Source organism: Chelonus insularis, unplaced genomic scaffold (genome assembly GCF_013357705.1).
Source record: "Chelonus insularis isolate UGA/USDA-ARS -01 unplaced genomic scaffold, ASM1335770v1 contig_131_pilon, whole genome shotgun sequence".
Lineage (NCBI taxonomy): Eukaryota > Metazoa > Arthropoda > Insecta > Hymenoptera > Braconidae > Chelonus > Chelonus insularis.
The window spans coordinates 1,828,558-1,841,888 of NW_023276372.1; the positions used below are offsets into that span (position 1 = coordinate 1,828,558).

Sequence of the window (13,331 nt, forward strand, 5' to 3'; positions counted from 1 at the left end):
CGTGTCATTCTATCCAAACAAGTGCTGCCCTCAAACGATTGAGCAATTGCTTTGATCATTGTGATCAGCAGGTTAGAGCAAAAACGTTTTCTGAAATTATTTACACCGATCAATTTAATACTTTTTGTATAGAAATTACTTTATTACGGAAAAAATAATACTCCAAAAGTTCTCATAACTGTGAATCTCTTTAATAATTAATGCATAAAAGTAATATCAATAGATCTTGTTCATAATCATGAAGTCATTGCGAATAAGTTTGTGCCTGGTCGTAGCAATTTGCGCTTTAGGCTCCAAATTAGTTTTAGCAGAAGATAGTGGAATTGCATTAACTAAATTTGGATCAAAAACTGGACCTACGATCAAATTTTTTTATTGGTAAATATTTTCTATCAATGCATCTATTCACAAGTTGTATAACCTTTTTCTACCCAACTTGTTCAATAATTTAATTACTAATTGATATTAATATCAGCATTAATCTAGGTTAATAATTTTTTGCAGTTACTCCTGCGGTTATAAACGAGTATTCGATGAATATGTAAACATTCTCAAACAAAAGTATCCTGAGCTTAAAATTCATGGTCAAAACTACGAACCTTCAGGATATAATATGTTTATAGCAAAATTTTTGGTAAATTTTACAATTTATCATATATTATTTCTTCATAATGAACTTGATTACAATAATAAAGATATCAAGAATTTCTTTACTATTCTTCAGTTATGAATAGTAGTTATGTGATATAACTATATAATTTGTATAAATAATGAGTAAGTAAAAATAATATTTTACAGGGATTCGCAAAAATTATAGTCATCTTTTTGATAATAAGTGGTGTGAATATAACTCAATGGCTCGGTCAACCTCAACCGTTTTGGTGGGAATGGTGTCTTAATAATAAATTCTATGCTTGTATTATGATATTTTTCGTTTGTAATGCGGTGGAAGGACAATTAATATCATCAGGAGCATTTGAAATTCATTTCAATGGTTTGTATTGAACTTTCAAGAATTTAATTACTCCAAAATAGAACTACACTTGATTTTATTAAATAATAAATCTCTCTAGATGTTCCAGTTTGGTCAAAGTTAGAAACTGGACGTGTTCCACAACCACCAGAACTATTCCAAATAATTGACAACCATATCCAAATGTTGTTCCCAGAAAGAGATTCTATGTCTTTTAACAAATAGCTAAATAATATTGATGACAAAGAATGATTAATATAAAGCGAATGTGATTACATAATTTACATAAATATTTAAAGTAAGAACGACTATATAGGTAAAGTTTTCAACAATTTTCCATGGAAATTGACATTCTTATGTCAAGAATAATTTACATTAATTATTGGATTAAAGGGATTCGTTAAAATCCTGTCTTGTGAGATTGATTAATCATTTAATATAAAATTAATCATTGACGATAAAACGGGTTCATATAAGAATTAAATTATTATCATAGGTTGTATCTACATGTATATAATAGTTAACATTGGCATCTGAAAGTGAATGGAATGAATTAATAAAAGTAATTTACAGGACAGCTAGATAAACTATGTAAATATTTATAATCTGCATAATAATTGTAATACTGATTCTATTTATGTTGTATTAATTTATTAATCTATGGATTAATTAATTAATTAAAATATATGATCATCACATAACTAGCAATAACATTCCTAGAATTCGATAACTGTCAAACTCGTATTCATTAAGTTTGGTTTAAAAAAAGTTCTATTGAATAAAAAATTCATAATTATTTAAAAAATAATATGCACTTTCTTATTAATAATTGCCCACCCGGTGTAAATTTATAATTCATACAACATAAAAAAAGAAAGAGGTTATAGAGTTGTTACCTATTAATTTTACTGATATTATAATTATCGGTGAAGTTTGAAGTAATTGTTTCGAATACGAATTAATTACATAATAAATTAAATAAATTAACTTTATTGGATTAATTGTTTTATTTACGTTTTTCGTAAATATGTTGTAGGGGGCGTGTAGAGAACAATGACTTGAAAAACAAAAAATAACTCCGGTTCCCGGTATTTCACAAGTGATAAATACTAATTACTATTTCTTTTATGGTTCGATAACACTCAAATTATTTTTTTTAGCCAGAGTTCATTTTTAACTTCTATCATTCGTAACACGACGATTAAACATTATCTACATGTAATGTATTACTTGTTTGTGCCTTTATAACCTTACTTCTTAGTAATATTCCTGTCCATTTTATTTGTGTTAATAATTGATAATAAGAATGATAATTTCGTATTCGTTGTATTCATCTTAAAATTTTGAATATTTGCTCTTTTTGATAATTATTGGATAAATGAATGATAAAATTGTTTAACAGAATACTTTGATTTTCAGAATGTCACATCATTGTTGCTGTGGTGATTCTCATTCAGAGGGTGAATTGGGAGTGCAGTATAATTTATACCAAAAAATTGATCTCGACAACGTAGAATGTTTAAACGAATATCAAGAAAATACTGGAGTTCTAGTTTTTAAACCGTGGGAGGAACGTTTAAACCGAGAAAAGGTATTTTTATTTACTATTCTTTCCATCTATTTCATTTAGTTAGCAATTTTCTATGACGTTATAAACTGATAAATTACATTCATCTGATTCATTGGTGATAAATTGAAAAAAAAATTTATGATATAGGGACAATTTCTCTGATGTATCCTGATGATCTAACCCTTATTTTCAATGATTTATTGTAAATAACGAAAACGTCTGAATTACAGTACGTAGAAAGTGATGCTGATGATGAAATTCTCTTCAATATTCCGTGAGTATTTCTAACGAACTAAATTTCAAATCATTGTTGATCTATTAATTTACACCTTTTCTATTATAGATTCACTGGGAACGTTAAACTTAAAGGACTGATTGTCATTGGAGGCCCAGACGGTTCAAATCCCACCAACGTAAAATTGTAAGAATTTCTTTATTCAAAGTTAATTGGACTGTCATTTTATTAGTTTTTGTCGTATACTAATTATTTTATCACTTGATTTTCTGTAAACAGATTTAAAAATAAACCAAGCATGACCTTCGATGATGTAGGATTAGAACCTGAACAAAAATTTGAACTTTGCAAAGATGACTATGGAGTTCATGAGTATCCAATAAGGTATTGTTGCCTTGTTTTTAATTAATTTTTACTCAATTTATATAGTTACCGCATTTTTATCATACCTCATTTCATGTCAAGGCTTAAATAACACTGAAAACAGGTATTCTCAGTAGTTTGTCAGTAAATTGTAAAATAAAAAACATCTATATATACATATATACACGTGGTATATTGTTAGATACATTTTCAAGGTTCATTTTTGTGTTTTCATATTGTTCTGAGTCATTATCTTCGTACCGATAAATTTCGAACGTATTTTAAACGACGTAAACAGGTACAAAAGAGCTAATTGTAAATGAAGAAACTTCATTTTAATTTTCAAGTTTTTAGCTCATAGAGAATTTAATCATGATAATTGAGAGTTCAGAGAATTTTCTTATGATCACGAGTTTTATTTGATGTCTTTATAAAGTAATATTTGTTTTATGTTGATCTTAATAGGCAAATGAAAAAAATGGCAATGATAATAAAATGTAGTACATCTCGGAAATTTTTATAAAGATAAAAAAAAAATTACATTTAATATTAAGCTGTTTTAAAATAATTTTTTATTAAGTGGTAAATCATAGCTGCATTTCAATTTTCCTATAATAATCTCATAATTGAATTTCATAACAGGGTGGTGAAATTCTCATCAGTCCATCACTTAACTCTTCATTTTTCCGGCAATGATGGAGCAGAAAGGACACGAATTGATTACATAGGATTAAAGGGCGAGTGGACTCCAGCTCATCGACATGGCGTAACAATTTGCAACTATGAAGTGACACCACAAATGAGTGATCACTCTGCTTCTGACTTTAGTTCATCATCACGAGAAATTCAGTGATAAAAAAAACTCGAAAACCGCACAATCTGAGATTTTTTACTCTATTATTCATCTTTAATAAGTACTCTCTCCACTTTTATCATTAAATGATAATTATATTACATCTCGAATGATGATTTAATTATCGTCTTGTTTATTAATAAGTAAATATTATTTTTTTATGGTTTAAGGTATTTTTCATAATCAATTGTTGATAATGAATATCATAAACTTGTAAAATTTTGAGATAAATGAGGTCAAGTACCTCTTTTTGATAAAAATATCAAATTTTGATCTCTATATCATTTCTTCTTACCGCTATAAATGCCTTCTCATGTTATTTTCGGCTTGACAAAGATCGAGAGTTCTCGTGAAATAACTTATTCAAGCTTGTTAATGTATTTTAAAAGTTTTAAATAACTTGAAGATAATTTTAAAATTGAAAAAAAATTTTATAAGTGAGTTATTGATTTGTATGTCATTAAAATGATGATAAAATGTGAAAATTAAGTTGCTCAATTTGTTTGTAAAGTTTATCGAGCATTGAAGCTTTGTTATTTCAGTAGATGCGCGCTTACCCGAAAGACTGGGTCGAGCAAATAAGGATCGACATACGAAAAATCCCGCATTCGCGTGCCGACTCAGCTGGCGTACACTTCGACGAGAATAGAATTAAATTTTCATCATCACATTTCTGTTATTGTTCTTCAATTTTATTATGACAATGAAACAATAACACTGTCATATAACTTGATGTATATACATGCATACGTTTCGTTATAAAAAAAACAAATTTGCATCACGTTGCGATCGTGTAAATTTTCATTATTCATTAGTGAATCCAAAAGTGTCTCAAGAGGGAGTCAAGACTAAAGAGTTGCCAAGGAAACAGTCAACGAAAGGTGCGCTAGTATTCAAAGTACTGCAGCTGAATTAAAAGATACGTCAGAAATCACTGTAAGTAACAAAGAAAATACTTTTTATTTATATTTTCTTTAATATTGTTGATCAATTTTTTCACATTCAAGTTTAAATCCACAATAAATAATTTTTACAAGCAATTGCATACACAAGGAAAAATACAAATTTTTTAAAAAATGATATTTGCTTTATTTATATTTGCACTCAAGTGATAATAATCTTCAGAAGTAAGTGTATTGATTCAAAGACTTTTTTTCAAGATTTTTATCGCTTCAGAATTGAAAGAAAAATTGAAATAAATATAAAACATAATGCAGTGAATTTTTGTTTTTTATAGAATTTTAATTCGACAAAAAATTCAATTAATCTATGATCATTTGAACATATCAAAATATTAATGAAAATTAAACTTTTTTATTGTTACGAAGTCATAAAAAGTGATTTTCTCTGTCAAAACAAAGATTAACAATAGTGTACAATAGAAGTAAGATGACAATAGAAATAATAATTGAAATCTTTGATGTAAGAAGAATATTCAAATTTTTTGTGCTATACTCATACATAAGTAATAAGTGATAATATTGCCATTCTAATTGAGACCTTAGGTGTAAGCACATATTCAATTCTATAGAAGTTTTCTTTGAAACGTGTCTTTCTTTGAAACATTTACGAGAAAAAGCTTTTAGACGTATAAATTAAAAACTTATTTTTTCAGTCAATGCTGTTCTGCACTCAACGTTTCAATGAGTTCAAAAAAATTAATTCTCAAAGTAAAATCTCAAATACATGTTATAGAAATTGATAAAATACAAAAAGAAATTCTTTAGCATGAAATTCGGATTATTTGAAGAAAATATCAATTTTGTGAATATTTATTTACTGAAATAGTTATTATTATATTGAATAGTTCACATAACATTCTATTTATGATGTTCATTTTCTACGACTCTAAATACTGTCCAACTGTTTATATCATAATAGTATTGAATATTCAATGCAAACATATGCGCTATCACTTCCTTATCGGTTTCCAGAAAATAAAGTGAATTGCAAAACATTTAAATCATTTGTGTAAAGTATTTTGTAGTGAAACACGTTTCATTTATTTTGTAGTTATTCAATGATAGTGATAAAAAGCAATATAAATATTTTTTAAAGTCATAGACCTATTAACAAGTCAAATAATTTAAATTTTAATAATTTAGAATTAATTGGATCTAGTTAAACCATAATCAAAATAAGCAACATGTCGGTATCATAAAAGTTAATATCTGAACTTTGATTAATGGCATCTGGATGATCTAATGTAATTCGTATGTTCAAAACAATTACTTAATTGATATTAATGAGTTTTAATTTTCATTTATTGATTTTAAATATATTACGTCTTTATTGTTAAATCAATTAATTTTTTTTTGGCCATAAAAAATGATTTATCCTTGTTGAAGTATTAAGCTTGGAATTATATTTCCATCGTCAACATTTATTGCCCTCATAAGCAATCTAATCATTTTCGTTGGAGCATTTAATGATATGCTTTGAATGTGGTAACAACCCATAAAGTTGATGTAATACATGATTTTCCCACTTTCCATGTCATTAGTATTAAAAAAAACCTTGATATGATGTACATATTCCTCTCGATTGGCCAAAGATCGTTCATTGACAAAGTGCAATGTAGGTCATTAAACTACTATCACGTCATCGGAAAATTGTGAAAGCCGATAATGCAATTTAATCCCAAGGATTTGTTATGTAGATTCTTTATCGAACTGAAATCATTTTTCTGTCAATTAAAATTTCATTTGTGTGGAATAGTTCCATTATCAATACTTCTCAGTCAGTAAACAATGCAAACATTGTTGCTAAAACTAATCCGTTGCAGCTATTCAGATATTACGACATGAACAATTAAAATTAATTATTTACATAATTCGAATGTTTTTAGTCTAATTAAATTTTAATTGTATTCAATGTTATTGTTATTATTCGATGATTTGTACAATCTACTTTTTAGTTGCAGTCATCTCCACATGGCTTTTGTATCTTTCACTATCTATTTTCAGTTTACCAATATACTTCATATGATCAATAGAGCCTATTATATTTTTCAATTTTATATCTGAATCCTACTCTATTCTGAGATAGAATCGATAGTTCAAATGGACTCTTAAATTGATTAGAAGGTCAATCATTAGTTTTTCAAAAAGTCCTAAAGTAGAATAATTAAAGTAGGTAATCAATGTTTCCTTTTTTTCACGGCCACTAGAAATGAAAAGACGTTTTCTGAGCTGTACAAAAATTCTAAGAAATTGAAGAAAATCCTCTTAGAATTATTCCAGACTATTTTTTCTGCTCATCAAGACAATATAAATATTGCAATTTGTTTGATCAAATTACAATTTTATTGGTAGCAATCTTCTTAAAGAATGTTTGTTCATCAATAATTATTTAAAAGATAAAAGTCAATATATTAAAAATCGTTAAAATATATTTTTTATCATTATTTTGCAGAGAAGGAAGATAAAAATCAATCATAAACTGAATTCTGGCATTTACTTATTATATCAAAAGTAAATAAAAAGAAGAGGAACACTGAATAAGCCTTTCCAGAATCTACTATCGGCTGACAATTATCAAGAAGGGTTGTATCATCACTGGAGATAATATTACTCAGAGCAAAGCAGATACATTATGATGCATCACAAGCCTGATTAAAAAAAAATAAATTAGAAATATTGATGCTTTTATAGATCATAGAAAAAGAAAAAAAAAGATGAAGTGTTTTTTTAATATTGAAGATAGATTAAATGTATATCAAAAGACCATATTTATATAGTTTTATCAACATTTCCTGCTTGCTGGTTTGCCACCACCATCGAAGAAAAAGCTGTCGAAACAATGTGGAGAGCTAACACTCCGTTAGTTCAGTTGCTGTCAAGACTAGGCATAGTGAACGTGATCACTATGAAGAACTAGTCTGCTTATAATTTTTATTTATCTTTCTTTATAATTATCATACAGTAATTGAGTGTTATATTAATCTTTTGATAGACTGGTTTTACATTTTATTACTTTAACTTCATGATATCAAAAGTGAGATTCTTATTTTTGAAATAAATAGAAAATTTACAATTCTTTCTCAGTTAATTAACTAATGAGTAAATAAATGATAAAAAACATTTATTTATAATGTGACTTTAAATGATGAAGATTAGGTTTGAGTTTAGTAATTTACCAAGAGGAAAGCGAAAAGTGTGTTTCTATTTTTTTAGATGAAATAAAAATGGGAAGAATTTAAAGATATAAGTGTCATTATCAACAAAGTGTGATAGCAAAGATTACATAAATCCTCTTGAGATTACGCATTTGTTCTTTGATTTTAACGTGATCAGTTGAAAAAAAAATTTACGGAGTGTTGGTTTATTAGAGCAATCATGACGCATCTACTTGAAGATCCTAATGAAGAGAAAAAGAAAAAGAGGAAGAAAGCGGAAGAAATAAACGATGTTGAAGATGAGGATGAAATTATGGATATTAATGAAACTCCACCACCTGATGGGGGTTGGGGATGGGCTGTAGTTTTTGCGTCTTTTATGATACACATTGTTAGTAAGTATAATGGTTCAAAAAATATTTTCAATATTAATTTTCGAATAACATTGATATTATTATTATTGCATTGATCCTCTTTCTATTTTCAACTTCCCACAGTTATTCAATGTTTGAAATAACTCTATGATATTTCTGTTAAGCCAGATTATACAATGTAGCTAACTTTTCCATTATTTGTTAAATAATGATGGAAAATATTTTTGAGATTGCTCAAGCTGTAATTACGAGTTAGAAATTTTATTAACAAGTAAACAAGTATCAGAAAGTATAATAAACAAATTAATTTTAAAGCAGAAGTATTGTTCCCACTATTTTATCATAGAAAAGTAAAAATAATTACGTAACCACGATAGGAATAAATTTATGATAATTATCTAAAATTAGTATTTACTAGTACCAATAGTTATAATTTTTTTTAAATAAATTCATTGGTTAAGAAATAGAATCAAAGTTTGAATAGAATATTTATTATGTTAAAATATTAAAGATTAATGAACAAATTATTCAGCTGTTTTTGCAATAGTAAAATAAAAAATGTTAATAATATGTAAAAATATTCTTTGAGTGATTAAAATTCCAACTGATAGTGTATGTAGTAATTGGACATATGCTTTCCTTTAGCATAAAATTTTCATTGGGTTTTATTCATTTATAAAAGTAATTGCAGTTTTTAAACAAACCTTTTAAAGTAAATCAGAGTAATGGGTGAATAGTTTTATTGCTAAGAGCTAGTCCATCCTTGACTTAGAAAAAATACGACATTGATATAAATGTGAATTTCTCGTATGTGAATAAAGAAAGAATCATTCATGAGTTTAGAAGATTAATCTCATGGACATAAGTTTTCTGATAATTGTAATGATTATAGTTTAATTTATATATATTTCAAAATGTGCATAATAACAAAATGTAAAAAAATCATAACAAATGTGCTTTCAGATTAGCTGATCTAAATGTGGTAAAAAATATAAGATAAATGATATTTCCGTTTCATATTCTGTGTGACCTTTGACATCTTCATGTCACATTTAATATTAAGTATTACTAGTACATGAGAAAATTGAGATATTAATTCAATGGAACATTCCAAAGAATCTTATTTTTCTTTTTACTTCGAACTTTGAACTCAAAAATTAATTTTAAAAATTATTTTACAGTTTAAAAAATTACGCGTACTAGTATTATGCGTGCAAAGCAAAAATGATCCTAATAATAATGGTAATAATATAAAGTGAAATAAATGTAGTAAAGACACGCAAGCATATTTCATGATTGTTTTTTATGATAAGTTTAAAATTTAATTTAATTGTCTATTACAGCTGACGGTGTGACCTATTCTTTTGGTGTTTTCTATGTCGAACTTCTCCATTACTTCAATGAAGGAAATGGTACTACAGCTTGGATCGCATCGATCCTTGTTGGCGTAACTCTATGCTCGGGTAAATTTGATTTTTCTTTCTATTATTCCATTTTTTTATATGAATATCATCATCAAATAATAATAAACTTTCAAAAGAAATATATTATCTTTCATTTTTATTTAATAAGTATTAAAATTATATAATTAATTAAAATTTATTTTTAGAATTAGTATTTAATTTCATGTTTCATTCGTAATATAATATTCATTAGTGAGCTATTATTGAATTAAATTGGATTATTTGTTAATGAAAATAGGACCTGTTTCAAGTGCATTTGTAAATAAATATGGATGTAGAACAGTAACAATAGCAGGAGCGCTTCTTGCAAGTTTCTGTCTATTGATAAGTGTCTGGGCTCCGAATGTTTTCACACTTTGTCTTACGATTGGAATAGGAACAGGTAAATAATATATGAGATTATCTTATGTAACATTAAATAAACATTGACTTAATAATCAACCTTTCTTATTAATATCTCTTAAAAATCATATATTTTGATGTTAAAAATTATTTCTAATCTGCTAAATCTAGTGAGGAATAAATTTTCGTCTTGTTTAAGGTAAAGATTTATTGCTTTGCAGTTAAATTATGTATTAGACTTTGATTAATTATTTGTTTAATTAAGCATGCTTTAAAAGTATTAATAAAATCGATGTAATTCTTTACAGGACTAGGTTTTGGATTAATTTACTTACCAGCAATTGTGTGTGTGACGATATACTTTGAAAAACTTCGATCACTAGCAACAGGTATTGCCGTTTGCGGCTCTGGCCTAGGAACTCTCATTTTTGCTCCTTTTATTGAATATCTCATTGCGACTTATGGATGGAGAGGATCAATGATGATTACTTCAGCTCTCGTTCTTAATTGTATTATTTTTGGAATGGTATTCAGGCCTGTTGAGCCTGTAAAAAATAAAAATATTCCATTAAAGGTAATTCATTTCACTAGAATTATTCAAATCTAGCAATAATTACATTTTAAACCAATCATTTCTGTCATGAAAAAAAAAAGATCAAATGAAATGTCGAGTCGTGAAATGGCAAAACGAAAAATAACTTCTTAATATAGCAAGCACTGATTGTAAGTGGTTTTTTATCTCTATTTTTTTGTTGCTAAATATAAATCTGTATTTTGAAATACAAATGAGACAAAGTCGTGCCTCCAACCAAGAACATCTACATAATAAAAGCACCGATAGCTTTATTAATTGTATCAGTAACTTTTCATGAGTTTCCGCAACATTATTCAATAAATTAAAATATAATATTACCAATAAAATTAATCTTTTTATTATCATTCCAGGAAATAAAGTCATCAGAATCAACTCTCAAAGTTCTTGAAACCAATGGAGTGTTAAAAAATGGTCTAAATCGACCACACAGTGTAAATAATGTTAGTACAACTTATCATTTTGTTTCTGAAACAAATGATAATAAGAAAGATCGTATAAGATTTGCAACCAGTCAACCAATTCTTAACAAAAGCGTTGCATCGCATTCAGGTCATTACCCTCATGCAGAACATGGTACAAAGTCATTTGGCAGTGGTATAATGAATAAACGGGATATTTTTTATCAAGGAAGTGTCGAAAATATCCGTAAAAGATCGTAAGTATTTTATGATATCAACAAGTTAAACAAAGTTTCTAAGAATTAACTTTTTCCCCAATAAATAAACCAAGAATATTAATAACCCATGGCTAAAATGATTTCCTTGTTTTCATTATCTTTACAGTGCTTCCGTTGGATACAATGAAAATCATATTCCAATCCAAGGCTCCCTGCGGAGTTTACCTAATGGAGCAGAGTATAAAACAAGTGAAACTACTGAGTGTCTTCCTCATGCTAGAAAATCTCTTGGGATTCTACAGCAAATGCTTCAACTCTCACTTTTAAAAGACCCACTGTTTCTTTTGTTTGTTATATCTAATTTCTGCACAAGCATAGGATTTAATATTCCTTACATTTATCTCATTGTAAGTATTAGCTGCTTTTGTGTTATGTGTGTTCAAACAATTAAATCCACTTGATTGAAATATTTAATGAAAGTCATGAATCCAATAATCTGATGGTTATTTCCTGTAATTTCAGCCACAAGCTCAAGAGCGATCAATTGCTAAAGACACTGCAAGTTATTTACTGGCAGTAATTGGGATTGCCAATACTGTCGGTCGTATTGTGCTTGGATATGTTTCAGATAAACCGTGGATTAATCGGCTATTGGTCTACAATCTCTGCTTAACTACTTGTGGACTGTGTAAGAATATTTCAATCCATCTAAAACCTTATAAGAAACTAAATTAAAGCCATTGACTTATTTAAATGATAATATTTTGTGTTTAATTTATTTCACAGCTACAGTATTAAGTGCGTACTGTCGTTCATTCATTTCGTTTGTAATTTACGCGAGCGTCTATGGATTTACTGCTGGCGCATACGTGGGACTTACATCTGTGATTTTAGTGGATTTATTAGGCTTAGAACATCTGACCAATGCATTTGGTTTAGTGTTACTCTTTCAAGGATTCGCATCATTTCTGGGACCACCAATTGCAGGTAAATTTCGAATTAAAATTTTTAATTCACCATTTTTACTGATAAAGCTTTTCAGTCATTGTAATAAATTTCGTCTTCCTTTCAGGATGGCTGTATGATGCTTTGAAATCATATGATCCTGGATTCTTTGTCGGTGGAGGATTAATAGCAATAAGTGGTCTAATACTATTTTTTATACCTTGTATACAAAGGCGTCTAAAAAGGAATGAAGAAAAATTAAAAATGATTACTGTTCCTACTTAATAATGTGGAGAATAAACTTGTATGTTTTTATTAAATTAAATGGAATTATTATTATTGTTTATTATTAAGAGATATTGATAGCAACTACTTACCGTACTAAAAGCTAATTTATAAGATGATTTGATGAATAATTTGAAAGTTCCCGCTCATCTAGAAGCCTTTCAAAATTCATTCAATTGGTCATCTACTTCAGTAGAAATTCACCTTTATGTAGAATCCAGAATGTTCTATGTTGGTCCACGAAAATAGTAACTGAAGCTTTACTGTTTTGTGATGTATCAAATCATCACATCTTGAGTGTCATTTTAATGGATAGAAAAAGCGATTTGGAATATAAAGAGTACTTTGGATATCATAAAAGTGGAGATCATTCATTAGTGTAATGTGTTAGAAGATCGAAGAATCTTTATGAGTAAAGACACCATATTGGTCTTTCCGATACTCGGAAATTGAGAAGTGATCAAAAGTTTAATTCAAGTAGACATTAAAAATTCATACTAGTTTTAATATATTTTTTCCAAACATTTCAAGTTCTTTAGTCAGCGCAACAATATTACGAAAAGGAATTTTGAGTAGAGAATTTGATTTACGTATTTATCA

The 13,331-nt window shown here is 27.7% G+C and overlaps 2 protein-coding genes across 3 annotated transcripts; both read left to right on the top strand.

Annotated features, from left to right (window-relative positions):
• Nucleotides 1-28: 28 nt before the first annotated feature.
• SelT (selenoprotein T) lies at nucleotides 29-1,563 on the top strand. Its single transcript, XM_035092782.1, has 4 exons — nucleotides 29-378; nucleotides 505-634; nucleotides 799-994; nucleotides 1,074-1,563. Exons 1-4 carry the CDS (start codon nucleotides 239-241, stop codon nucleotides 1,196-1,198), a joined length of 591 nt encoding a protein of 196 aa, XP_034948673.1. The 5' UTR covers nucleotides 29-238; the 3' UTR covers nucleotides 1,199-1,563.
• A 2,979-nt stretch (nucleotides 1,564-4,542) lies between these two features.
• On the top strand, nucleotides 4,543-12,771 carry Mct1 (Monocarboxylate transporter 1). 2 transcript variants are annotated; one of them, XM_035093482.1, is made up of 10 exons: nucleotides 4,543-4,930; nucleotides 7,409-8,506; nucleotides 9,829-9,948; nucleotides 10,187-10,330; nucleotides 10,599-10,864; nucleotides 11,236-11,540; nucleotides 11,668-11,908; nucleotides 12,024-12,189; nucleotides 12,288-12,488; nucleotides 12,574-12,771. In XM_035093482.1, exons 2-10 carry the CDS (start codon nucleotides 8,332-8,334, stop codon nucleotides 12,729-12,731), a joined length of 1,776 nt encoding a protein of 591 aa, XP_034949373.1. In that variant the 5' UTR covers nucleotides 4,543-4,930; nucleotides 7,409-8,331; the 3' UTR covers nucleotides 12,732-12,771. The 2 variants fall into 2 exon arrangements, with proteins under 2 accessions (XP_034949373.1, XP_034949381.1); XM_035093490.1 differs by lacking the exon at nucleotides 4,543-4,930 and adding an exon at nucleotides 6,064-6,207.
• The last annotated feature ends 560 nt before the right edge of the window (nucleotides 12,772-13,331 follow it).

What these genes read in the sequence shown, in the direction of transcription:
- SelT (XM_035092782.1), top strand. Translation starts at nt 239, where the DNA reads ATGAAGTCATTGCGAATAAGTTTGTGCCTGGTCGTAGCAATTTGCGCT. An exon ending in ACGATCAAATTTTTTTATTG is followed by an intron (nt 379 to 504) that starts GTAAATATTTTC and finishes AATTTTTTGCAG; the next exon opens with TTACTCCTGCGGTTATAAAC. An exon ending in TGTTTATAGCAAAATTTTTG is followed by an intron (nt 635 to 798) that starts GTAAATTTTACA and finishes AATATTTTACAG; the next exon opens with GGATTCGCAAAAATTATAGT.
- Mct1 (XM_035093482.1), top strand. Translation starts at nt 8,332, where the DNA reads ATGACGCATCTACTTGAAGATCCTAATGAAGAGAAAAAGAAAAAGAGG. An exon ending in TACGATTGGAATAGGAACAG is followed by an intron (nt 10,331 to 10,598) that starts GTAAATAATATA and finishes AATTCTTTACAG; the next exon opens with GACTAGGTTTTGGATTAATT. An exon ending in TTCCTTACATTTATCTCATT is followed by an intron (nt 11,909 to 12,023) that starts GTAAGTATTAGC and finishes CTGTAATTTCAG; the next exon opens with CCACAAGCTCAAGAGCGATC.